The sequence below is a fragment of the Argentina silus genome (genome assembly GCF_951799395.1).
Source record: "Argentina silus genome assembly, chromosome: 7".
In the NCBI taxonomy this organism is placed as follows: Eukaryota; Metazoa; Chordata; class Actinopteri; order Argentiniformes; family Argentinidae; genus Argentina; species Argentina silus.
The window spans coordinates 193215-219056 of record NC_139661.1 but is presented as its reverse complement, the minus strand read 5'-3'; the positions used below and the strand labels follow the sequence as shown (position 1 = coordinate 219056).

General features: G+C 42.5%; 1 protein-coding gene across 3 annotated transcripts in view; it reads left to right on the top strand.

Annotated features, from left to right (window-relative positions):
- zfr (zinc finger RNA binding protein) overlaps positions 1 to 25842 on the top strand; it is a 34105-nt gene that overhangs the window by 4371 nt on the left and 3892 nt on the right. Inside the window, exons 3-17 of one of the 3 annotated variants that reach the window (XM_083674145.1) lie at positions 2232 to 2508; positions 4723 to 4909; positions 5245 to 5448; positions 5782 to 6017; positions 6590 to 6799; positions 8409 to 8733; positions 13562 to 13749; positions 13858 to 13977; positions 15768 to 15913; positions 17655 to 17817; positions 18379 to 18581; positions 19892 to 20042; positions 20233 to 20374; positions 24208 to 24305; positions 25140 to 25235. In XM_083674145.1, coding sequence (XP_083530271.1) covers positions 2232 to 2508; positions 4723 to 4909; positions 5245 to 5448; positions 5782 to 6017; positions 6590 to 6799; positions 8409 to 8733; positions 13562 to 13749; positions 13858 to 13977; positions 15768 to 15913; positions 17655 to 17817; positions 18379 to 18581; positions 19892 to 20042; positions 20233 to 20374; positions 24208 to 24305; positions 25140 to 25235 — 2746 coding nt within the window. Of the gene's footprint in view, positions 1 to 2231; positions 2509 to 4722; positions 4910 to 5232; positions 5449 to 5781; positions 6018 to 6589; positions 6800 to 8408; positions 8734 to 13561; positions 13750 to 13857; positions 13978 to 15767; positions 15914 to 17654; positions 17818 to 18378; positions 18582 to 19891; positions 20043 to 20232; positions 20375 to 24207; positions 24306 to 25139; positions 25236 to 25842 lie in introns of all 3 variants that reach the window. The other 2 variants (XM_083674144.1, XR_014554327.1) reach the window with 2 other exon arrangements.

The following is a 25842-nucleotide window of genomic DNA, read 5'->3' as shown; positions in this document are numbered from 1 at the left end:
CCAACGGTTAAAAACTAGAGCAATATTCTTCTCGACACATTTTTGAACTATTATAAGTACAACTTTCATATTGTTTAATGGATGAATTCAGCAGGGATTGCAGTATTGGGTTTTGTTTTCTGTTATTTTCTTCTGTAGATGCCACCATTTAGTGTTTTGCTCTGTTATTTGCAGTCTATTTTGTTTTGAATAAACCCCACCACCCCATGTCTAAGAAGCCATTCAGATGTTTGCGTTGTGGGTGCTTAGTTGGAGAGCCCTTAGTGTTTTTAGGGGCGTTCTGTCCTGGTCTGTGCACACGTCCCGACAGGGAGACGTCTTTTGCTCTACTGCTCATGAGAGAGAACACCAAAGATTTTCTTGAATTTTGTAATCGTCTCTGCAGCACTCTTGCCCCCTGTCTCAGACCCAACACCTGGATTCCTTTTGATGAGACTCTTGTATCTCGCTGCAAATAACACATTCCTAAATCAGTGCCATCAGAAATATTGAAGGAATTTCTCTTTAAATGGTTTCTGTCTTTGTCAAATTAACGTGGCAGGTGGTTGCTGTGTATGTCATTTGAGAATCTTCCTTTTGAAATATTGTAAAGCAGAAAATCCTCTAGTGGTTATGTTTTTGAATATAATCCAAGTCCCCTCCTCCCTCTCTCTCATGGTTAGCGCATTAATCTGCCAGTATGATGGATTTTCAATCTTCTGTCCTACACCACCCCCCAGTTCGACATGGAATCTCAAATGCAAACATTGAACAGACAGATACCTTTGTGGCATGAAGCAGGGATATTTTAAATGTTGGAACACTGAAAGCATAAACTTGCAGCCATCTTGTGTTGATGTTTTGACATTTCTCTTGTCTAAAATGAAATCCAGTTTTGTGACATCGCAGGCCACTGAAGACTTTGACATGGCTCGGCTTGGGCTGACTGGGGCGATCTCCACAATAACCATTGATGTGTAAAAAAGTTTGGGTTATTTTTACTTAAGTACTGTGACAGTGAAGCATTTGTTCTACTTTTGGCTCTACACTCCAAAAGTTAGTATTTTGAAATTGAACTGTGAGATTCTCTACTTTTATTTGATGTAATTCCTGAACGGTGAAACCAATATGGACACATACCAACACCTTTTATGCATAGTCCCCCTATTTCAGGGTGCGTACGTACTGTATGTTAAAGTCCGACCAATACTGGATTTTTGGGTCCAATGCGATTTTATGGGGGGCAAAATTCAGATAAATGATATCGGACGATTATTGAGTTCTCTTTTACGAAACAATGGCAGAATAATGCTTAATGCTGATAAGGTGAAAATCCACATCTCAATAATGACCTTAAATGTTCTCCATTGTCAAATAAAGCAACATTCTATACATTTTGTGCACAGCTACTTGTACTAGTAACTCAGTGCACTGCATATTGATATCAGTGATTTGCTGTTCAATCTAACTTGTGACACAGTTTGATCACCTACTCCAATTATTTTAGTTATACTCAGTTATTTAATTTACAAAAACATAAATGCACAGTGAAATGCATTCTTAAAACATACTGTTAGAATACCCCCTGCACTTTATGGTTGCCAACCACTGTTATTTCCAATAATTGATCTGCTTGGGAGAACGGAGAAGTTGGTTGTAGCTGTCTCTGCTTATCCCGAACTGGACGATGCCTCTTTGCCAGCCATCCGTCATAGCAGAATTGCATGGGTCTTCTATTTATACACAGCTGTTGTCCCTCCAAAAATCAAAAACTGACCCGGTGATGTTTAATTTATCAATAAATTCTTACAGCGCAGAGCCGTTAAGACTGGAGTGATATGCTCTCTCCTCTTAGTATGCCGAATAACTCGTGTTCAGTCAACGTCCTTTTAGTTAGTATCTGTTCTAATTGACTGCATTCCGAAGAGCTAACGTTAGTTTGCTCACATAAGCCACTTCAGTAGGCACTTGAGTAACAGCAAACGCCAGTATATTTATTAATTCATAAAAATCCATATATATATGTTTTGCTCTGGGGAAAAAACTACTGATTTTCTATCAATTCGGAATGTGAGGCTGACGCTGATACAGATTTCTGTAGAAGGCCAATATTGGCCAATAATACTGGTGCTCTGATATCTGTCAGGCTATATACTGTATATGTCATTTTATTCCAAGCTGTCGCAAACATGAGTCTTTCCTTGTGTGTGACCTTCCCCTGACCTCTGCCCTTCTGTCCCCCCCTTTCCTAGTCAGCAGCCGGGGGCTGGCGTGGCCTACACCCACCCCACCACCGTGGCCAGCTACACTGTGCACCAGGCCCCCGTGGCGGCCCACACTGTGGCAGCAGCGTATGCCCCCACTGCCGCCACCGTGGCTGCAGCCAGGCCGCTGCCCGTCGCCGTGGCAGCCGCCGCCACAGCCTACGGAGGGTACCAGCCAGCCCATGCCGCCACGGACTACGGCTACGCCCAGCGCCAGCCAGAGGTCCCCCCGCCGCCCCCGCCCGTCACCTCCCAGAACTACCAGGTAAACTACAACCCACAGTGGTTTTAACACGTCCAGGAGGCAGGGTTTTCCCAAGATGGTTTTCTGGCAGGTTGCAAAGGCCCTTAAAGTGTTCTCTGGGTTGGTGAAATTAACGGGTGCAAACTTGTTGCTGTTTTTGCCATGAAATGTACCATCCACATGAATCGTAAAATATGTGAGTTCATTGCATGGTTTGCCTTGAATTAATCACAAATGAATCGGCATTTCTGTTTGGTCAAATTTAGCCCTAATTAAATGTTCTAATTTAGCCACGTGTGAAGTCTCCAGCTCTAACTGGTTAAATTAAATAAATGCCTTACTTATATCTACTCCACCATATCCATGGTAACATGACAAGCTACTACACAACGGGGATGGGATGCATGGATCTTCTCAGCTGAGAGTCGCAACACAAATTCAAAGGGAATAATAAATCCTCCATCTTTCTGATTGAATTACTGTACTATAGGGACTTGACTGTCAAGTCTCTGCAGCCTGTGACAAGAACTAGAACTGGGCTTATATCAACATCACGCTGGGCACCAACGGTGCGGCCAGCAAGACTACTGCCCTGTTAGGGTTGGAGAATAACTGATCTACAAAAAAAAATCACCTGCTGCAAGAAATTACAACCCATTGTGTGAGATCAATATTGCTGAGGCTGATTCTCTCCAACGCCGAGAGTGGCTGTGAGAACCCCTTGGCTAAATACCACAAGGTTGGGGCCACTTTGACGTGGCCTTCTCCACTGTTGCATGTCGTAACTTGTTGAAAAATGAAGCCAAAACGAAGCTACCAAGTTTGTTTCTATAATGAAAGGTGGTGACAGGTCACACATTGGAGACATACAGGGCAACATGACACGCTGTAGACAAGCAGAGCATAGGCAAAATGCTTAGTTGTTATTTCCTGATTAGCAAACAATAAGCATATCCAAAAGTGGTGATTTCCACAAACATTATCTGCATTCATACTGTATTGAGACCGACTGAAGACACATTGGGCTTAGGCCTGCTTGAAAAGGTGGAGTAATAGTAGTAAAAACACTGCCACGAGGCCATGTGTGTAGCTCATGAGTTGTTTCGGAGAATCTCCACTCGTTTTTATGCTGTAATGTCATAGTTGATTTAAGTTTTTTTTACATAAGGCAGATTGAAAAAAGGTGTTGGACCTTAGTTGGTCTTTTTAGTCTCCCTCTGTTGTCCAGATGTGTCCTTTATGAAAACCGTTCAATGAAGTAGAGAAATTCTCTCCTGCAGCTTTTAATGAGCTTCACCCCAGATAACTGCTCTCATGGGAGCAACACAAAATCCACCCATTTCCAATTATTGTAAAAGTGTTTTGATTAAGCAAATTGCCATTTTAGGCAGTGTCAAGAAGTCAAAGGTGTTCACTATTGCAACCATGACCTTAAAGACACTCTGGATACAATATATTTTCTCCAATAATTTTTATTGAGGTAGTGTTACAACATTTAGACTTAAATGGTCTGTCAAACCAAGCAGTTAAAACTGAGGAGTGTGTGCGCTGTCAAGTATGACATTTGATGTTGTAGTTTACCTGTGATGAAAGTTATTGCTACTATCTCAGTGCACACAATGAGTTAATCGGTGCAGACATTAGATTTGAGCAGCCCGCTCTCATCCACTCAAGTAAAACCCGAGCCCAATCTAATCTTTCTGTCATATTTAGCGACATGACTCGATATTTCGGTGGTATGGAATGAAAGTATACCAACCAGTGTTAATTGACAAATAGTCTTAAAGAATTGAAGTTCATATTTAATCTTATTGACTTGTCATCTGTGTTTAACACAAAGCAACACATTTATAAAGCTTTTCCGACACCCTTGACAAACACGAGTGAATGTGTGACAGTGTAGATCGCATAATACATTTGGTTTTTGTTTTGTTTGTTTTTTTATAAGAAAGAAATGGGTAGGGGCTTACAAACTAAATGTATTGAAACCCATAATTTCCTCCCCAAACAAGATAAAAGACAATTCAATAACTAACTTCAATTATTCGTTGCAGCTACACAAGCCTAACAACAAATCTGTTGTCTATTTGTTCTGTGTAATTGTGTAGCCCTGTACATACCACCAGCGATACTTAAGTGCATTTGAACAATATTCATTTTTGTGAAATTGTCAAGCTGCCAAAGTGACATTGTTGGCAAGTGGGCAAGTGTTGACCGTGTCCTGTGCCTCTCCAGGACACCTACTCGTACGTGCGCTCCACAGCTCCAGCTGTAGCGTATGACAGTAAGCAGTACTACCAGCAGCCTACAGCTACGGGGGCGGTGGCTGCTGCACAGCCACAACCCACCGTGGCCGAGTCCTACTACCAGACAGGCACACTCAGCACGCCCTGGGACTCCACCTGGAAGAAGAGCCTTCAAGGTCAATACTTTTTTATTTATTTACTCCTTTATTTGTATGCAATTAAATGCTCATAGTATTGACCTCCTGGTAGTTCATTTTTAGTATCATTGTTCCAAAATTGTAATTTGTTATCCATATTTAAATTGCATGCCTGAGGATTACCAAGTCATTAATGTTTCCACTATATAAATCTTGTTTTGTGTATGCTGTTAAATGTGCGTTGTGTAACTTGCTGTGCATCTTTGCATTCAAATATTAGTTGAGTTTAATTAATATTGAAGTAGATATACTGTATAATCTACCAAAAAATCTTAACTAATCTGAGCTGCCCACTCCTGCAGCCCCCAAAACAGGATACACCCAGGGTGTGACACCATACACCCAGACCCAGCAGACTCGTCAGGTCACAGCCATAAAGCCAGCTACGCCTAGCCCTGCCACCTCCACCTTCTCCATCTACCCTGTGTCCTCCACCGTCCAGCCTGTAGCTGCAGCCTCCGTAGTCCCCTCCTACTCCCAGAGCCCCACCTATAGCACCAATGCTGTCACCTACTCTGGTAAGCACCATGACTCATCTACCCCTCATCTTCTAGTGATTTTCCCCAATATGCTTGAGCAAAGACCCTTTTACATGGAGCTGTGAAGTTTCCCTGTTTTGACATTTCAAAATCCAATGTTAAGATAATGGTGATGTTCATATTAAATGAGTGTCGGTTGTTTATCCAGTTTTGGTCACTAGTGTATCCAGTGGAATTTCATAGCTGTGTTTTAAACCTTATTTGATAAGTAGGACATATCCATGTGTGAGGACGTGGAGTGTGGTTTTGATTGTTGATTCAAACTTGCTGCTACCAGCCCAATATTAATTGACTTCTCTCTACCTCTCCCAGGTACCTCATACTCGGGCTACGAGGCGGCGGTGTACTCTGCAGCCTCCACGTACTACCAGCAGCAGCAGCAGCAGAAGCAGGCAGTGGCGGCCGTGGCTGCTACAGCGGCGTGGACCGGCAGCACCTTCACCAAGAAGCCCCCCTTCCAGAGCAAACAGCTGAAGCCCAAGCAGCCGCCCAAGCCCCCCCAGATCCACTACTGTGACGTCTGTAAGATCAGCTGTGCTGGCCCTCAGGTGACCACACAGACGCTTGGGGTGTTATTGTTGGGTTCCTGTTTTACTTTTCATTCATCTATCTATTCTTCAGTCTTAAAGGCTCTGGTATAACAATGTTCAAGGTGGCCTATGGTGGGAGAATCTTCCACCGAAATGTAGTTTATATTCCACTTCGAACCTCCCATGAATTAGCCGCATCTGTGCCGTTAGAACAGTTGAGCTCCTGTGATACATGTAACATGGAGATTTCTGAAGATTTAGTTGAGTCTGCTCCATTTCAGGTTTGTAGTCAGTATTTTCAATTATGTACAATTGCTTTGTTAGTGTATATTAATTTCTGAAATGGGAGGAAAGCCATACCTCATTATCGTGTGATTGGCTCCGAAAAATAATTGAGGGATTCACTCCCTTCGGCCAGATTTGTTGTAATTGCTTTACCAGGCGGCATGCAGCAATAGCCAGGAGACGAGGTTAGTTTTCTGAGAAACACGTTTTGGTGAGAGCCTCCCAGCAGCATGATCCATCACCACCACGGGTAATGAGCTGGTGAGGATCTAAAGCGTGTTTCCCACCTTTCCCTCCTCCCCTAGACGTACAAGGAGCACCTGGAGGGCCAGAAACACAAGAAGAAGGAGGCTGCTCTGAAGGTGTCCCAGAGCAGCAGCACCAGCAGCAGTGGCGGCGGCGGTGCTGGCTCGGCCCGCGGCACCCAGAATCAGCTCCGCTGTGAGCTCTGTGACGTGTCCTGTACCGGCGCCGACGCCTACGCTGCACACATACGAGGGGCCAAGCACCAGAAGGTAGGAGTGATGATTTATATTGGTCCTGTTTTAGTGGTTACACTTCAGTTTACATTTACATTACATTACATTTATGGCATTTAGCAGACGCCTTTATACAAAGCGACTTACAAAGTTTGCTGTCCTGATTTGCCTGGTGTGTATTTGCATGGTCATTGCCTGATGACTACCTTGGTTTCTTTGGTAGTCACTGGAACAAGCACTATTAAAGTAAACTAGTCCACCACAACTGTAGCTTTCCCCGTGTTTGTGATGCACAGCAGCCATTTTGTGCCAGAGTAGGCTACTTAGTGGATTCCAAGCTGACATCCCACCCCCTTTTGATTCCTTGATTACTCTTTACTCCTTGAAGACTGCATGGGTGTTGATATGGTAGTGGCTCGTGCTTTGCCATAATAGAAATCCTATCAGAATGCTTTCATGTTTCATGTATGTTATGGATATGGGAGAAAAGGAAGGGAGAAAATCATCTGATTGGAATCAGGCCCATTGTGTCTGGTCACAATCACCAATGGCCCTCAGTCTCACATCTCTCATCTGGCCAGTATCTGATTCTCCAGTGTCCTGTAGTGCCGTGTCCATGTCCAATGTTAATCCTCCCATGGCATGTCAAATGCTCAGTAGTAGGGATGTTAAGTCTAGAAAATATAAACTGTTTCAATGTTGAAAGGGGCCATGTAGTCAACCCAGATTTTCCAGTGTTTTATATGGTGTTTACGTACTGAGGTTGAATTAACACGGAAATTGTGAGAAGTATGATGCCAGTTTGAATTGTAGATTGTTTTCCTTGGGTGTGGTATTGGGTCCTCACACTGCGTCACCCGATGATTGTAATAAACCAATGACGACAAAGTACTCAATCAACTAAACTCAATCAAATAAACCATTATATCATTTGTTTAGGTTTTAACCAGCACTAGCAGTGCACACAGTGACTGCTCTTGGCAGATAACAGCCCAGACTAAATGAAACTGGCCGTGTAAAATGTTGAAGTAAAATGCAGCAAGACTGTTCGGAAAATGATGTAGTTGAAGTTGTCTTGTTGTTTGAGAGAGCACAGTGTTGTACTTAGCAACTTTTGCTAGCTAGAAAAACAAACCTGTTTTGCTAATCATTTTACACAGCTAGCTCCAAAGTCAATCACCAAAAATGTAGTAGCATCCAATTGCAAACAAAAATGCTTCAGATATCCACATGTGTAGGCTGCCTAAAAATTGGTAAACATTGAACTTAGGAAAGAACGTGGACTCATGAGACCAACTGTCAATCAAAAATGCACTTTTTAGATACCCAGAGATGTCTGGAAATTAAAATTGGAATGGTTACATGGAAACTTTAAAGGAATAAAAGTTATGAATTCTGAACACATCAAAGTGGTGTGTTGTGTCAGCTCCAGTGTATTAACTACAATCTGCAAATGTCACATCTAGTGATATCTTTGGTGGTAGGTGTTGGTTGAGGTTTTGGCCTGAGCCTCACTGTGATGTGCACCCTCTTTTCCAGAGTAATTTCACACACTGATCAGTTCCCTCATGTTCACGATGTAATGAGCACAGTAACATGGCTTGTGTCTCCTAGCACTGTCTAAATGCTCTGATTCTGACTCTAGGTCGTGAAGCTCCACACCAAACTGGGCAAGCCCATCCCCTCTACTGAGCCCAGCGTGGTCACCCAGACCCCCACCTCCACCACAGCTGCCCCCAGCAAGACCCCCGGCTCCACCCTGAGCAGCTCCAACACCACCGCCTCCTCCTCCTCTCTGCCCTTCTCTTCTTCCTCCTCAGCCCCCCCCAACTCCGCCTACCTGAAGTCTGTCACCATGGGCAGCAGCACCGTGGCCGCTCTAGGCAAGAGCCCTACCGCCAGCGGTGTCTCCTCTGCTGGCTCCACCCCAGCTGTCAAGAAAGTCAACACCCCCAAGATCAACTTTGTTGGTAAGGGAGCTGTTATGTTGAAGGGGTTGGGTGGGAAGGTGGGAGTCTCTTGAGTGGATATAACCATACAAGATGTAGTTGTCTTAAAAGTGATTTAACAGTGCTGTTTGGTTTTGCATGTTTGGGATAGAATATTTGATACTGTTGACCAAAACACCAAAGACGCAAGTTGTTGTGGATTTGCAGCAAAACGTTTTTGAGAATCTATTTGAAAAGCGTAGAACCTTTAATCTTATGGTAACTGCCCATCCCCCATTGAAATGGCTTTTGACGTGAAACATCCTCACTGATGAAATTCTTGTGAAAAGGAATGGCTTAACCTGGGCTAGAGTTGTGTTGCTGAGCTCTGTGCTTGGTGCATGCCAATATGAAGCTGACAACCAAACTGAGATTAAAGGCAGAAGGGCTTAGGCCTGTGACAATAAAAACATCTTGCTAATCACACCTGAGGGTTATACTGCAAATCATTGCTAGGTATCTAGCTACTTTTAGCAAGAGTGGTAGCTAATCAATAAGCATCTCTGCTCATTATGCCTGTATTAGCAGCAAGATATAGCTAAAGATGGCATGTTTCAGGGAGGCAGCTAGATGGACAGTAGTAATAATAATAGCCGGTCAACTCAAATCTCAGGTCAAGTGTGCCTGTTGCGTGGCTAATGAATTGCATGTATAAGCAACCTACCCATTCACTGTTAGCTAGATATTGCTTTGAATAAATTCCATGCCTAGGCAGTTACAAATTATGTTGATTGAGAATGATGTCAGACATTAAATAAAGGAGCTGAATTAGATGTGTTATGATTACATGTTATGCTAGTTTAGTTACAGATTGTAAGACAATGCACTGTGTGTGTATGTATATATTATGTATATCACTCACTCAATCGAGTACTTTATTAGGAACACCTGTACACCTTCTCATGGTGGAAGTTGTGTAATGGTGTGGGGAATGTTTTTTGGCACACTTTGGGCCCGTTAATACCAATCAATCGAGTATTGTTGCTGACCATGTGCATCCCTTCATGGCCACAATTTACCCATTTTCTAATGGGCATGATAATGCACCATGTCACAAAGAAAAAGTAATCTCAAACTGGTTTCATAAACATGACAATGAGTTTAGTGGCCTTCCCAGCCACCAGATCTGAATCCAATAGAACACCTTTGGGATGTGGTAGAACGGGAGATTCACAGCTTGAATGTGCACCTGAAGAAAATGCAGGAATTGCATGATGCAATTATGTGATCACGCACCAGAATCTCAAAGCAATGTTTCCAACATCTTGTGGAATCAATGCCATGAAGAATTGAGGCTGTTGAGAGCAAAGGGAGGCCCTACCCAGTATTAGTTTAGTGTTCCTAATAATGTGTTTGGCGAGTGTATATAACACATACAAATGATAATAATGCAAACTAAGTCATGATAGTTTGCTTCTATACAGCTTTAATGGATACTAAATGAATCTCCCTCATTTCTGTATTTTCCGATGGGTTTGTCAGCAAGGGGTCCAGCAAATCCAGCCAAAAAATCTAAGCAATTTGTGGGCAACATAAGGAAACATATGATGAGGCACAGATGGGAGCGAGACTCATTTTCCACAACTGATCCGAGATCAAAAGAGATGGACAGTGTGATTTATGGAGTTGATAATCCAACCATTTGCCGTGGTAGAGGGTACTGGTGGGTAAAGGTTAATGTCGAAGCCAGAGCCCAGCCACACTTTGATGGTTGAAATGTTTTTTCCGCACTGACATGATGGGTGAAAAAAAGTTGTTGTAAAGGTGAAGCAACTTCTATTTTCAACAGAGACATGAAGCAGCATCGCTTTTACTACAGATTGTTTGTCAGGGTCAACTGAAGCACTGGTGAGCTTGACTGCTCATTTCATTGACAGGAATTGGAAGAGAGTCCAAGTTTTCCTTAATGCAAAGGCCATGTCTGAGTACATCAGGCAGATGTTCCTGAAGATGCTTGAGTGGGATATTGAGACTAAGCGTGGGTTGCTGGTGCTGACAGACAGTGGTGCCAACATGGTCAAAGGGATGAGACTGGTGAAGACTTGATCTGCAGCTTATCATTAATGATGGCCTCAGCTCTCAGAGTAATGGGGGACATACTGGCAAAACTCAACTGAATGTTTGTTGCACAGCAACGACTCTGCCATCCAGGAGGAGGTTGGTGTCCCACAACATTCCATCATTCAAGCAGTGCCAACCAGGTGGAACTCATCCCTGCACATGCTCCAGAGGCTGGAGCAGAAGAGAGCTGTGTATATAAGTGGCCACAGGCCCTTTACATGTTGAAGTGCAGAAGAGTGGGATGTAGCATCAGACCTGATGGACACCTTGACCCTTAATATACACTAGAAATGAGCAAAGCGGAATCCTCTGCCTCATGCAGTATACCCTGTGGCTGTGCTGAAGCGTCTGCTGGAGTCAAGGACCAACCAGTACAGGAATCCAGACCTTAAAAACGATGCTGGAGAGCCTGGAGAAAAGGTTTTCCAAGATGGCAACAGAAGAGATGGTGCTGGCATGCATACTCGACCTACACTGCAAAGAGAGCCTCCTGTCAAACGAGAGTATAAACCAAGCCAAAGTCTGGCTTTGGGAAGAGACAGAAGATTATGCAGGCAACTACCACAACACCATCAGCAATCAACACTGAGGAGGGAGGACCGGAAAGGCCTAAAGTGGAGGAACAGGAGACAGTCTCTGATACCCTGCTGACTTCACAGGCTCATCCAGAGATACCTGGGGGGGGGGGGAAGAGCTGGAGCTGGAGCATTACCTAAAAGAGCCTGTGATTGACAGGAAGAAAGGCAACCCTCTTGAGTGGTGGAGCCAAATGAGGACAGGCGGAGCTTTCTAAAGGGAGAAAATGTGCTTCCTGCACTACAACCTGCCACTGTGGGATTGGCATTATTGAGAAGGACTTCTAGAGGACCTCAAGAACCTGTGATGAGTGTAAAATGCTGTTGGCCATCACTTAACACCATCCTCTTCTTGCCATTACTGTACATGTATCAGTGATAATTTACGATGTTTTAGCATATGATAATATTTAGAGCCTGACAGATGTATGTAGGAGCATGGGATATTATCGGCCGATGATAGCCTTTTACAGAAATATCTGTATCGGCACACTCCTCCCATAATGCACTGATACAACACCAAAGATGTGAGTCAGTCTGTTTTTAATTGGGTTTTTCCAGAGCAAAATGTATACATAAGAATTTTTATTAATGAATAAACTATTGGTGTTTGCTGTTACTGGAGTACCTACTGAAGTGGCTTAATTGAGCAAACTGATGTTAGCTCTTTGGACTGCAGTCAATTAGCACACTTACTAACTAAAAGGATGTTGACTGAACAAGAGTTAATTGGCATAAGGAGAACACAGAACATATTTACCAATCATTTATTTTACCAGTTAACATGGCTAGCTTGTATCCATGAATTTCAGAGTCTGACATTCAAGCAAACTTGTCACAAGCAGATTGGGTGTGTAGTTCCAATCAACCGTATCAGCTTGGACTGCACGACGCAGGTTTGGTTACCCTTATGAAGAGAGCAGAATTGACCACTTTGATGAAGTTCATCTTGGGGAGGGGGAGTGGCTGAAATAAACCATGCCTGGAAATGGCAGTGAATGACAACCAGAAAGTGCAGGGGGTATTCTAACAGTATGTTTTAAGAATGCTTTCACTGTGTATGTTTTTGTAAATGAAATATACTATGAGTAACAAATAAAAAATGTTTAAAAATCAGTAAAATAATCAAACTGTCACAACAGCGAACAACGCACTGTGCACTGAACATGTGAAATTCTCATTTGGTGCAAGTAACTTTGCACATAAATAGAGCAACATTTACTTATTTTATCAATGGAGATAATTTCAGGTCATTATTGAGACACAGATTTTTGCCTAATCATCATTGAGAGCATGTTTTTGCCATTGTTTTCTTTTAATGAAGACTGTGCTAAAGAAATTCTGTAAAGGGGAAAAAATCCAGTTTCGGTCGGGCTCTAATAACGTTTTATGAATATATTAGTCAATCTTTTGTACAATACACCTCTGATATAATTGTGTAATTTCATTAAAAGCGATTTCTGATTTTGGCCATGGAGCATACTCCTTTTTAAATCCATGACTGCTGGAGATGTGAATGAGTGAACACACTGGGGAAAAGGGTAGAGAATTGGAACGTAGCCCGTATTTCACACCCCAAAATGACAATGTCTACTTGTTTTGTCGTCTCATACGTGTGAAAGCCCCTCTGTCCTCACTACCCTGGTATGAGAAAGCGGCTCCAAATTCAATAGCCTTACATAGCATTCCTGTATGTACACCATTGTGGAATATTATTGTGATATTTATGATTTGTACCTTAACCAGTCAGTAATGCTAATGTAATGCCTTAATTTGCTGTAATGCTTTAATTTCCCCTTGGATCAAGAACGTACCTATTTATCTATCTACATTTAGAACCTGTGTTGTTTTTAAAAAAAACTAAAAAACATTTAATCCAGATCCAGTGTTGCCCTCTGTCCGTTTTTAATTAATGAGAGAGACACAAACATCATTTCAACCTAATTTCATGGGGTCATATAAACATGATTTTGGTTGTAGCATATAATGTGGTATCAAATAGAATGCGATACCACATTCTTTTCATAGAATTTATGATCTAGTTTCCACTGAAAATAGGATGAAGATTTCCTCGCTTTCATCTTTTCACCAACTATGAGACATCTGTTCAACATAAGCTGCAGTTCATAGGGAACTCAACAATTCCTCATCATTATTGAATTCCTCCACTGCAGGAGGAAACAAATTGCAGACTACTGGGAAACTGGATGAAGCCAAGGTGGAGGCAGCCAAACCTCCACCACCCTCATTGGCTACCCAGACTCCGGAGACAAAGGTTGAGACCTCTGATTCGCTGTCTGCGTCCACCCTGGCTGCCCTGCAGAGTGATGTCCAACCTGTTGGGCACGATTATGTGGAAGAGGTACTTTTTGAACATTTCCATGTTGAATGAGAATTCAGACTAGCTTCAGAGGCCGTATTTGTATTTGTGTACTCAGTATTTGTGTAAAATTATTTTTTTGTTTTTTAGGTACGCAATGATGAAGGCAAGGTCATCCGGTTCCATTGCAAGCTCTGCGAATGTAGCTTTAACGATCCAAATGCCAAGGAGATGCATTTGAAGGGAAGAAGACACCGCCTGCAGTATAAGGTTGGGGAATTACATTTTTAATGGGTTTTCTCTAAAGCAGTGATTTACATTACATTTTTGGCATTTAGCAGACGCCTTTATCCAAAGCAACTTACAACAAATATATTTGTCTAAGTGAATCGTCTATCCATCAGTCTTCATAAGAAATATAAATCTATGCTAGGACAAGGGACCATTGGCAGTAGAGAAGCTGTACAGGGGGGTAGTGGGGATGAAGAGGTCTTTAGGAGGGACAGTTAAGCCTGGAGAGATGGGTCTTCATTCTACGGCGGAAGACTCTGCAGTCCTGACAGCAGCGGGAAGCTCATTCCACCAGAGGGGCGCCAGGACAGTAAAAAGCTGTGACCGAGTCGCGGGACTGATGCGAGCAGCTACCGGGAGCCAGTGAAGGGTGCGAACTCGGGGAGATTGAACACCAGATGGGCAGCAGCATTCTGGATGAGCTGTAGAGGTCTGATGGCGGAGGCGTGGGAACCCGACTAAGAGTGCGTTGCAGTCATCAAGGCGGGAGATCACAAGTGTGTGGACCAAGAGTTATGCTGCTTCTCTCATGAGGAATGGACATATCCTTCTGATGTTGTAGAGGAACAATCTACAGGAGCGTGCTGTCGCTGTGACAGGATAAGTGGTTGTCAAGGATCACCCCAAGATTCTTGGCTGTCTGGGAGGTCACAGTAGAGTTTTGTACTATGATGGAGAAGTCTTGGAGAGGGCAGGCTTTCCCAGGGAGGAAGAGCAGCTCAGTCTTGTTAAGGTTGAGCTTGAGGTGGTGGGCTGACATCCAAGCAGAAATGTCTGCAAGACACGCAGAGACGTGTTGCCACCTGTGAGTCAGAGGGGGTGTCTGCGTAGCAGTGGTAGGAGAAACCATGTGAGGAAATTACAGAGCCATGAGATTTGGTATAAAGGAAGAGCAGTAAGGGCCCTAGGACGGAGCCCAGGGGGACCCCAGTGGTGAGGGTGCGTGAAGAGGACAGCGACTCTTTCCACTTCACCTGGTAAGAGCGATCGGCCAGGTAGGATGCAAACCAGGAGAGTGCAGACCCGGAGATGCCCAGTTCTGAGAGGGTGGAGAGAAGGATCGGGTGGTTTACTGTGTCGAATGCAGCAGACATGCCCAGAAGAATGAGAACAGAGGAGAGGGAGGAGGCTCGAGCAGAGTGGAGGGCCTCCGTGACAGCAAGGAGAGCTGTCTCAGTCAAGGAGGTAGTGAGACATTTGGTTAGAGACAGCACGTTCAAGGATTTTAGATGAGAAGGGATACCAGTCTGTAGTTATGGACAGCAGACGGGTCAAGTTGGTTTGTTGAAGAGGCTTGACTCTGGCTGTCTTAAAGGCAGCTGGGACAGACCCTGTGGATGGAGAGGAATTGATTATGGGGGTAAGGAATGGAAGGAGGTCTTTGGAAATGGATTGGAGAAAGGGGGATGCGATGGGATCGTGGGGGCAGGTGGTTGCCCGCTTGGATGTGATCAGTTTTGGAATCAAGGAGATCATCAGGGGAGAGGGGGGAAAGAGCTGATTTTTGAGCATGTTAAAAAAGCACAAAAAAGCAAGATGCATCAAAATGCATATGTATTTAGACCAAGTAGATTTTGTATTTGTGTTTTTATTTAGAATCTTTTCGGTCAATGCTGACACCTTTTTTTAGCATTTGTAGTCTATTTGAACCCATTGTTCTCTCAATAACTATTGATGAGATGATTAATTGATGTTGGCTTTTAACACACTCTGTGGATTGAGTTTTGTCTTTGGCATTTTGGTCTAATAAAGAATTGTTCTTGTTCCAGAAAAAGGTGAACCCAGAACTACAGGTAGAGGTGAAGCCCAGTATCCGGGCTCGCAAGATTCAGGAGGAGAAGATGAGGAAGCAGATGCAGAAGGAGGAGTACTGGAGGAGGAGGGAGGAAGAGGAGCGCTGGAGAATGGAGATGAGGTATCCAGTTCTGAATCCCCCCTACCCCAGGTCTTTACGGTATCCTCTCCCTCTAAAAGGATCAGAGATGTGATCCCTAACCTAGGTGTACATGCATCGTAGTGACTGCATGAGAGGCAACATGTAGTCAACTAGGGTGGGACTTCCCATGAGTTGGGATTGCATCAGCCAAGTAGATCAACACATCAAATCAGTCGCTATATAATATATTTATATAGCGCCTTTCGTGCAAAATTGCAATACAAGATGCTTTAACAATATAATGATACAATAATACAGTGAAAATAAACAGTAATATAAGGAAATACAATAATACAGTGAAAATAAGTGGTAATATAAGGAAATTATAGTATAGGAAATAAGAAACATGGTAGAACAGAGAGACCAGTGTAGCACGGTAGAAAAGGGTAGATTAAAATAAGATGGATTAAGAGAATGCTAAAATAAAAAGGTATGTCTTAAGATTTCTTTTAAAGGTGTTTACAGATTGTGACGCCCTCAGCTCCTCTGGCAGGCTGTTCCAGAGGCGAGGACCATAGACACTAAATGCCGCCTCCCCGTAGTTCTTTGTCCTCACCCACAACTAAAAGGCCTGTGCCCGTGGACCTGAGCGATCAAGAGGGAGCATATATTAAAAGCATGTCTGACAAGTATTCGGGCGCTAGTCCATTGAGTGATTTGAACACCAATAAAATTATCTTAAAATCTGTTCTAAAACTGACAGACAATGAAGGGACTTTAGGACAGATGAGATGTGTGCTTTCCTTCTTGGTCAGTACATGTGCTGCTGCATTCTGAATGATCTGTAGCTTATTTATAGCGTTCTTAGGTAGACCAGAAAGGAGAGCATTGCAGTAATCAAGCCTGCTAGTGATAAAAGCATGCATAAGTCTCTGTGTCTGCCTGAGAGAAACGGTTGCACTTTAGCAATATTTCTAAGGTAATAAAAGGCGGTTTTAGTGAGATTACTGATGTGAGATACAAATCAGGGTCTAGAAGCACACCAAGATTTTTTGCTAGGGGTTTGGTGTTTTGTGCCAGGGATTTTAAGTTGGTGCACACTATCTCTTTCTGGACCTTTGCTCCGATAATTAAAACCTCTGTCTTATGTTTGTTCAATTGCAAGAAATTATGTGACATCCACAAGTTTATACGAGCAATGCATTGAACCAGTTTATCAATAGGGCTGATATCATTGGGTGATAGAGATATATACAGTTGTGTATCAGCATAGCTATGAAAATTAATCCTATCCTCTGATGATATTTCCCAGTGGCAGCATATAGAGGCTGAACAGAAGTACTAATATTGAGAGTTTCTTGTCATCTATGTTCATTCTCAGGTCATTTACAACTTTAACTAGCGCTGTCTTAGTGCTGTGTTGAGGACGAAAGCCAGATTGAAACTTCTCAAATATACAGCTGAAATTTAGGTAATCATTTAGCTGTTTAAATACTAATTTCTCAAGAATTTCACTTTAAAAAGAAAGGTTTGAAATTGGCCTGAAATTGTTATGGTCATAGCTGACCTGAGACACTGGAGCTGAGTTGATTCAACACTCCAGCACAGCAGGTGGCAGTGAATCACCGTCATTTGATTTACACCAACTCAAATCACAGAAGATTAATAAAGTAAACTCCATGGTGCTCCCCGTTTAATCACTGTTGATTTAGGGGAGAGCGCCCTCTAGTGTTTAATTCTCACATGCATCCAGATCCCATCTGTCTGTGTTTGTTTACAGGCGTTACGAAGAGGACATGTACTGGAGACGCATGGAGGAGGACCACCACTGGGATGACAGGCGTAGGATGCCAGACGGAGGGTACCCCCAGGGCCCCCCAGGACCCCCAGGGCTGCTGGGGGTCCGGCCTGGCATGCCCATCCCTCAGCCGCAGGGACCTGTTGTAAGCGCTCAAGATGTCCATTCTCTCACTGAGCTGTTCTTGCTTTAGTACCATCCTTCTGTCTAGTGATGTGCACACAATAATTTGCACAATGTGCGCTTAAACTGTTGCGTTGTAAACGATAGAATGCACTTGTATTGGTCTCAATGTTGGTCGTGTGCATACTGTAGATAGCGACAGCATCCTTGGCTGTACTTGCATTTCAATGCAATTGCAACTATAGTAATCTGTTGGCACTGTTGACTGGTTAAAAGAGAAGCACTCTTATCTGAATTGTAATTGCGAACAAAAAAACAACTTATTGCAACAGAAATGTATTTGACATACATTTTCATCCACACAAACATGACAACAGTTTTTCTTCTCTACGCTTAAGGAGTGAAGTGTATGTCAAAATGACACTTATCAAAGGTCTTACCAAGCCACAGTTATGCTATCTTTCCCATTAGAAGTAATAGAAATTGTAAGATGTATTTTTCCATATTTTTAAAGTACCTAAATACTTCTAACAGGGAAAGATGATCAACATGTTTAACTGTGTTGGACCCCTGTTTGTTGTAGCCTCCACGTCGACCCGACTCTTCAGACGACCGCTATGTGATGACCAAGCACGCGGCCATCTACCCCTCAGAGGACGAGCTCCAGGCCATCCAGAAGATTGTGTCCATCACAGAGCGCGCCCTCAAACTGGTGTCTGACATCATCACCGATCAAGAGAAGGTGCAGGAGGAGGAGAAGGACAAGAAGGAGATCCCCAAAGACCGGTAAGTGGCATGAGCCATTGAGTGATCATTTCTCTGGTATGTTATCTTACCATGGTGAGACTGTAATTTAAGTTATGACCTGTTTCTTTGGTTTTACCATTGTGTTACATTTGGTATGTAGCAAGTAAGTACCAGAAAGGTATGCACTTCTTCAGGAATTTAAAGGTAGACTCCGCTACATGACACAGCCATGAAATAGCTGGACGACCTCTGGCAGAGATAACTAGCCGACTTGAAGACCAGCCTTATTGATCATGTTGCACTGCCATGCTTGTGTGCTAATGGAATTAATAGTGAGTCTTGCTTGAGTGAAGTCATTCAACTTCTCGTGGCAACATCATAACACATAACACATAACACATCATAACACTTAAAGCTGCAAAGAGTACTTTGGCCGGGGTCTAAGCCACAGGTTCGCCCAGCATATTTCACAGGGCAACCACAGAACACTGTTTTGTTAGCGTTTCCTGTCATTTTGAAAAGTCTGAGAAATGCTCATGATGTATTCGGTTGTCTTTTATGTTGTAGCAGACTTCGAACATCTTCTCCTCCAAAGCTGCTTTGGGGAACTGCATGCAATTTGGTATACATGGTCTATGGGCAAAGGTCTTTCCATGTAAAATGACATTAGATTAGCTAAAACAACATGGCTGCTAAAAGCCAAAAACTCTTAACTCGTAGCTACATCCTGTGGTCAAACAATCATACCCTAGGGGTTAGGTGCACACACCCCTGACCATCAGTGCCAAATGTCATGACTCTAAGTCAAACAGATCAAAACATACATATGTGCCTGTTATAACGCCTCCATGTGACCAATAAGAACATTGTTAGGCAAACGTTTGGTATTGATGCACCTCACCATGTCTGATTTTTAAGCATGTAAATAATAGGATACAACCTCAAAGTTCATTGGTTCAGAGCGGCCATGTTGTTTATGCTGAAAATCCATCATGGTGGAAGTTATGGGTCCTTCAGGAAAATGTATTCCTTGTGAAGAGACAGACCAATTGCATGGTGTTGCACCACCTTATGGCCAGATGACATGACTTTATGTGGCCTAGGGCCCTTTACCATCATGCCACTTTGCAAGCTCCTCTGCAATTACCATGTAAAAGTTATTTCCAAAACGGCGGATGCAGGGGAATGATAACAATGATGGACAACGCTGACAATGACTAGGGTTCTGCGCAGCTTTTCTGCTTAGACCCCTAATAAAGCATCACTGTTTCCAGAGGGCATGCAGTGTTTGTCTGAACTACAACATAGGGTAGCTGATAGGGGGTTTCCTTACTCTGTTTCCTCTGCAGAGCACTTAAAGGTGTGATGAGGGTAGGTGTCCTGGCTAAAGGACTGCTCCTCCGCGGAGACAAGAACGTCAACCTGGTCCTCCTCTGCTCTGATAAGCCCACCGAGAACCTGCTGACCCGCATAGTGGAGCACCTCCCCAAGCAGTTAACGGTACCAGCCCACCCTCTCCACTCTTCAGTCTTTTACATGTTTTATACACTACTGTAATGATTGGGAAAGAGGTTGAGGACATTTCTTAAACATTTCCCAACCCAGTATCTACCATTTTGATTTCTTAAGCAAGTCTGTAAGAGGTCACATCCTTGTTAAAGCACCTTAACTCTGTCATTTTGTTTTTTAGTTGGTAACACCAGAGAAATATGAAGTCAAAGGTTCTGTCCAAGAGGCAGCCATCATTCTGACCTCTGGCGCCGAGCCCCAGATGCAAGTGACCATCACGCTGACGTCGCCCATCATCCGAGAGGAGAATACACGGGACGGAGGTTGGAAAGACACCGCAACCCCTTCCCTTTCCACCCTCTTTCTCTCTTTGCCTTCTTACCTATGAGATCAATTTTCCTATGTTGATTTGTGTCCTTAAGAGCCCCACCCTGCTGGCACTTCAAGAGGAAGACAGTGATTTGAAAAGAGTACAGATGGTCGTAGCTTTAATGTGCGTCTGGCTCTCCCATGCATAGTGTGTCACCATTTAGACACTTATTTAAATTTTCCATCAACCAGGCAAGTGCTGGAGCTTTGTCATGAGAAGCTGCCCATCATGAAACAGTGTTCTTCTTATTATGCCTTCAAAAGCCTTTGGATGTGAATTCCACTTTAGCTCCCACATTCATTTATTTATTTATTTTTATTTATTTATTTTTTACTGTTGGTTAGAGTACTTTTGTGTTTTTTTTTCTTTTCAGTGTGTTGATTCATAAGAATTTTTTTTCCTGCAGTATTTTTGTGGACATTTTTTGTAAAGGCAGATCAACCATCCTTCAATTGATTTAAGACTGGTGCCTAGTAAGAGAGTTTTTAATTATGAGACTTTTTTTTTTATTCATGAAAGGTATTTTTTATTTCATTCAGGCCTTCCAAGCATGGTGAGCTCAGCACTCCTGGTGAAGGGTGTCCTCAGGTGCCAGCAGCGTTGCTCTTAGGCTTCCGCTCTGTAACTCTTCTCCAGTGCTCTCAAGGCTGGCCCTAAAAACAAAGCATGATCTGTGTTTGCATTGTGTCAAGTGTAGTTTAGTCCCAGGTAAGATTCATTTTTGTTTCCTGTGTTCCAGGGGATTCTGTTTCCACACCACAACGATAAACCCATCCCACTGGGTCATTCGTTTCTCTCTTAGCTGTGAATAGCATCAGTGACAACCTAATTTTCTGCAGGCGCCCACAAAGACAATTGAATCAATTATTTGAGGCACATTTGGGAGGGAATGGGGGAGCTGAATCATAATTTGAGAAATGTGCGCATAACAAGAAATTTGGCATAAATCAGATTATCATGTGTATAGTCAATAGGAGATTTGCGTGAAGGTTCAAATTGCACGCCTGTTTCTCAAGTTGAGGTTCGGCTCGGGATGAACAGTAGAAAAATAGTTCCCGGCCACAGACAGGAACAATAAGTTGGGTCACATGTCCCCACAGGAAACAAATCTTACTTTTGTCTGGTGGTGAGACGTTCACCATGCTGAGGTCCCTGTTCAGAAGTGCTCCCCTGAGTGAATCAGTGTCCTCCACACCGAAAGCTCCCCTGAGTGAATCAGTGTCCTCCTCCACATCTAAAGCCTATGACAAAGATTGGGCTCAATCCTTTTAAATCATTATTCTGTGAATAGAAACAAAAAACAGATATGAAGGCCCTTTTGATAATACATCAACCATTGTCTTTTGTATACATCAACAATCGAGAGGTCAAAGTGAATGTTAAAAATAATCTGGCATGAAGTGGAATGAGTTATGGCCATCATGAAATGGGCTATGTATATACAGTGTCCTCCAAGTATTGGAATGAGGAAGAATTCTGTCTTCTTTTGGCTCTATACTCCAACATTTTAGATTTGAAATGAAGCATTTACTATGAGGTGTAGATTCTCAGCTTTAATTCAATGTTTTCTTTTCTTTTCTTTTTTTCGATTGGTTTCACCATTTAGAAATTACAACCTTTTTTTATACATAAGCCCCCTATTTCAGAGCACCAAAGGTATTGGACAATTGCTTGCCAGGTGTTTCTTGTTTACATTTTACATTTACAGCTTTACATTTGCCTTTGGAGTCTGCTATTGGTATCTATCAACATGAGGACCGAAGAGGTGTCAATGAAAGTGAAGGAAGCCATTATTAGGCTGAAAAATCGATCAGAAACCTACCCAAAATGGTCCTGTGGACAGATAAGATGAATATTGTCATGTACCAGAAAGATTGCGAGAGGAAAGTTGGTGAAAAAAAGATCTGCCCAAGATTTACACCATACCACCTCATCTGTGAAACATGGTGGAGGGGGTGCTATAGTTTGGGCTGCCACAAGAACTGGCTAACTTGTCGTAATTTAAGATGTTACTGCTGACCGCAGCAGCAGAATGTATTCTGTGTGCAGAAACATTTTGTCTGCTCGAGTACAAGCAAATACCTCCAAATTCATTAGATGGTGCTTAAATCACCCCAAACATATTGCCATAGCAACAAGGGAGTTTTTCAGGGCCAAAAAGTGGAAAGTTCTTGACTGGACAAGTAAATCTTCAGATTTCAATCTTAATTGAACATGCATTTCATGATAAGATTTTAGGCACAAAAAAAACTCAAAACAAACAACAACTGAAGAAGCTGCAGGACAGGCCTGGCAGAGCATCACCAGAGAATATCCCCAGCATCTGGTGGGGTCAAGGAGTCACAGACTTCAGCCAGTTATTGCGTGTCGACCAAATACTAACCATGAATACTTTATTTGGACATTATGTTTTTTTTCCAATACCTTTGGAGCCCTGAATTAGGTATGTTGAAAAAATGGTGTACTGTCTACTGTACTTTCAAATCCAAACTGTTGGGAGTGTAGAGCTAAAAGAAGATTTGATGCTCAATGCCTCTTTCCAATACTTATGGAGGTGTGTGTGTGTGTGTGTGTGTGTGTGTGTGTGTGTGTGGCATTTACACCTTAATCTCACGCGGTATCCTTAGGGGAGTATTAGTAAGCTTCAGGGAGGAAGGCTGACAGAGGAATCTTTGGTTGGACCTGGGTACAGCCATCGGTATGCAATGACTGTTGGGTTTTTATTCAAACCTACTGACGCCAGGTATGCATGCAGTGATGTCCTAACCCCCTTCTTTTGCTGGGAGCTTCCATGTTTTTTCCTTTCCAGCACGCATCGCTGCCTCCATGTATCCGTAGCTATTCTTACAAGTCCAACCCAAAGCCCTCTCTTTTAAAAAAAAAAAAAAAAAAAAAAAAAAAAAAAAAGGAAAGGGGGGGGGAAAAGAAAAAAAAAACATCTTCCAATAACCTGTCTCCGTCAGAGGTTTTGTACTGCCCACCCAGCTCCGGAAGGATTTTTGACCAAGGTTTCCCACCACCCCAAACACTTTGCCACACCTACCATTGCCATGCCACTGTGAGCAGGTCACACCCAATCAGTCATTAGTACACCCCTGGATTTCTCATGATTTCTCTTTTCTTTTGTTTTTCTGTTACCAGTGCCATGTTCATACTAATAACCATGACCCATTGGAACCTTACTCTGTCCCACCAAGATTTTCTCAGTAAATGAGACTAGCTCCCAAACAAATACTGAAAATGACTACTAAATTGGCATAATATTGATATAAACAAAAACAAAAAAAACTTGTATAATATTTTTAGAGATTTCATGAGATTTACCTTTTATTTAATTTTGTAACATTTCTAGCAGCATACACAGTACTCATTCATATTTTTTATATGATCAAATTCAATGATATTGGCAAAAGTTAAGACACCTAGTATACTTTTTCAAAGTCCTTTTGACTGGTTTTATCATTCATACAGCTTCTCTTCTCTAAGGTTTGGCCGGCAATACACCACTGGTCCCATTCACATTTTGCCTTTTTACAAGTGAAAATAACCTTACATTTTATACAATGCGATACTACATCCATGACACTACATCCAAACCACTAGAGGTTTTGGACAGATGTTAGGCTTCACAGCCCTGCATTGATTCATTTGGCAGAGAACCAAGACAACCGTTAACCTGGGGAAACACTTGGTATGTGTGGCAATGTGTTTGTTCTCGCCAGTCTTGCTGACCTGGTCAAACACCCGTTCCTCACCACCATTTTGACAATTCGAATCCATTTTTAGATGTAACCTCGGGTATGGTGAAAGACCCAGCGGACGTCTTGGACAGGCAAAAATGCCTTGACGCTCTGGCTGCTCTGCGCCACGCTAAGTGGTTCCAGGTTCGGAACATCATTTTACTTTCTTATTGTAGCCTTATGAGATGCAGTCTTTTTCTTTTGTTTTGAATTTCATTTGAATTCTAAAGAATTACCTGATATAATAAATTATTATTTGAAAGAGAAAAATATTCAAGGATGCCACCTGTAATGATATGTTTGACCAGAAAAACACTTTTTAAATCTATATTTTCTTGATAGTTTTAATTTTAGAATAAATATACATTTTCTGGTCTTAAATTGGCATCCTTGTATTCCCCTTTTTAATTTTGCACAATACAAGAATGTATTTTTAGTTTAAAAAAACATGATTCCATAAGGCTGCAGAGTATCTTTGCATAAGAGTGTCATCAATAAGAGCTTTCATGTTGAGCGTTTTGTATTTTGTGATTTACTTTTTGTAGAATAGGGATTGAGAGAAAAGGAACATCTGATTAGTTTACTGTGACACTGCTGGTCAAGCAAAAGCACAGGCAAAGTAAAGCAGATTTCCTCGACTCTTTCAGTCCCTAAGCTATCCTTTCAAACGGAACTCTTGTACTTAAAGTACCTGTTTGTGAAATACCTGAACAACCTGAGGTCAGGGTTTATAAGATGATAAGGAAATGCTCTTTTCTTGTGCATCTTGCAAACTTTGAACTCCCTTACTAACGATGAGGTAAAATACTGCTGGGAATGGCAGCTGATTCCAAACAATTATGGCCATGACACTTTTCAAACCTATCACAAGCTTCCATTATGTACAGTAGTGTTTGGACCTCTTTGACAGACCCATTTTGTTGTATGCTGTTGCTTGTTTTTGCTCTTGTCACTAAACTTGACTTTATTGCATCAAAGGCTAGAGCCAATGGACTTCAATCCTGTGTGATTATTATTCGTATCCTACGTGACCTCTGTCAGCGAGTTCCCACCTGGTCTGCTTTTCCCAGCTGGGTGAGTACCTGCCAACCAGTCGTACAGGCAGAGAGACATGCACCTGCAGCCACTCAGTATGCAATGTTTCATGGACATTAAAAATTACTTTTGGAATATTTTGACTTCTAAGGCATGCTCATGTTTACAGACAGGTTTGTTTAGTGCATTGGCTTGGGACAAGAAACTTACTGCACCGGACACACCCGACAGAAGCTTGTAATTGCGGAGAATGGAGCAGCAGTGACAACGTGGACAACTGCTCCAGAGACCCCAAAAAAGACATGCAGAAGCAGTTAGTGTAGCGACTATGTCATCTGAGGCTGTGCCTGCACATATTACTGGAGAATTTTTGCAAAGTAACATTTAGAGCATGCAGTTTTGCATGTTGCTGCCCCTGCTGGCCACATTGACATTTTGAAAACATGTTGTTTTCTAAAAGCGCCAAACATGTGCATATCATTGTAAACAAACCATATAGGCAGGTAAAGGCAAATGTCCTACAAGACACTTGATTTTACAAAACACTACATTTGGACTTATACATCACTTCACTGAATATTCTTCATCATGTGATCTCATTCCTTGATGGCTACCGATTTATTGTGGTCATTTAGCGCTATTTTAA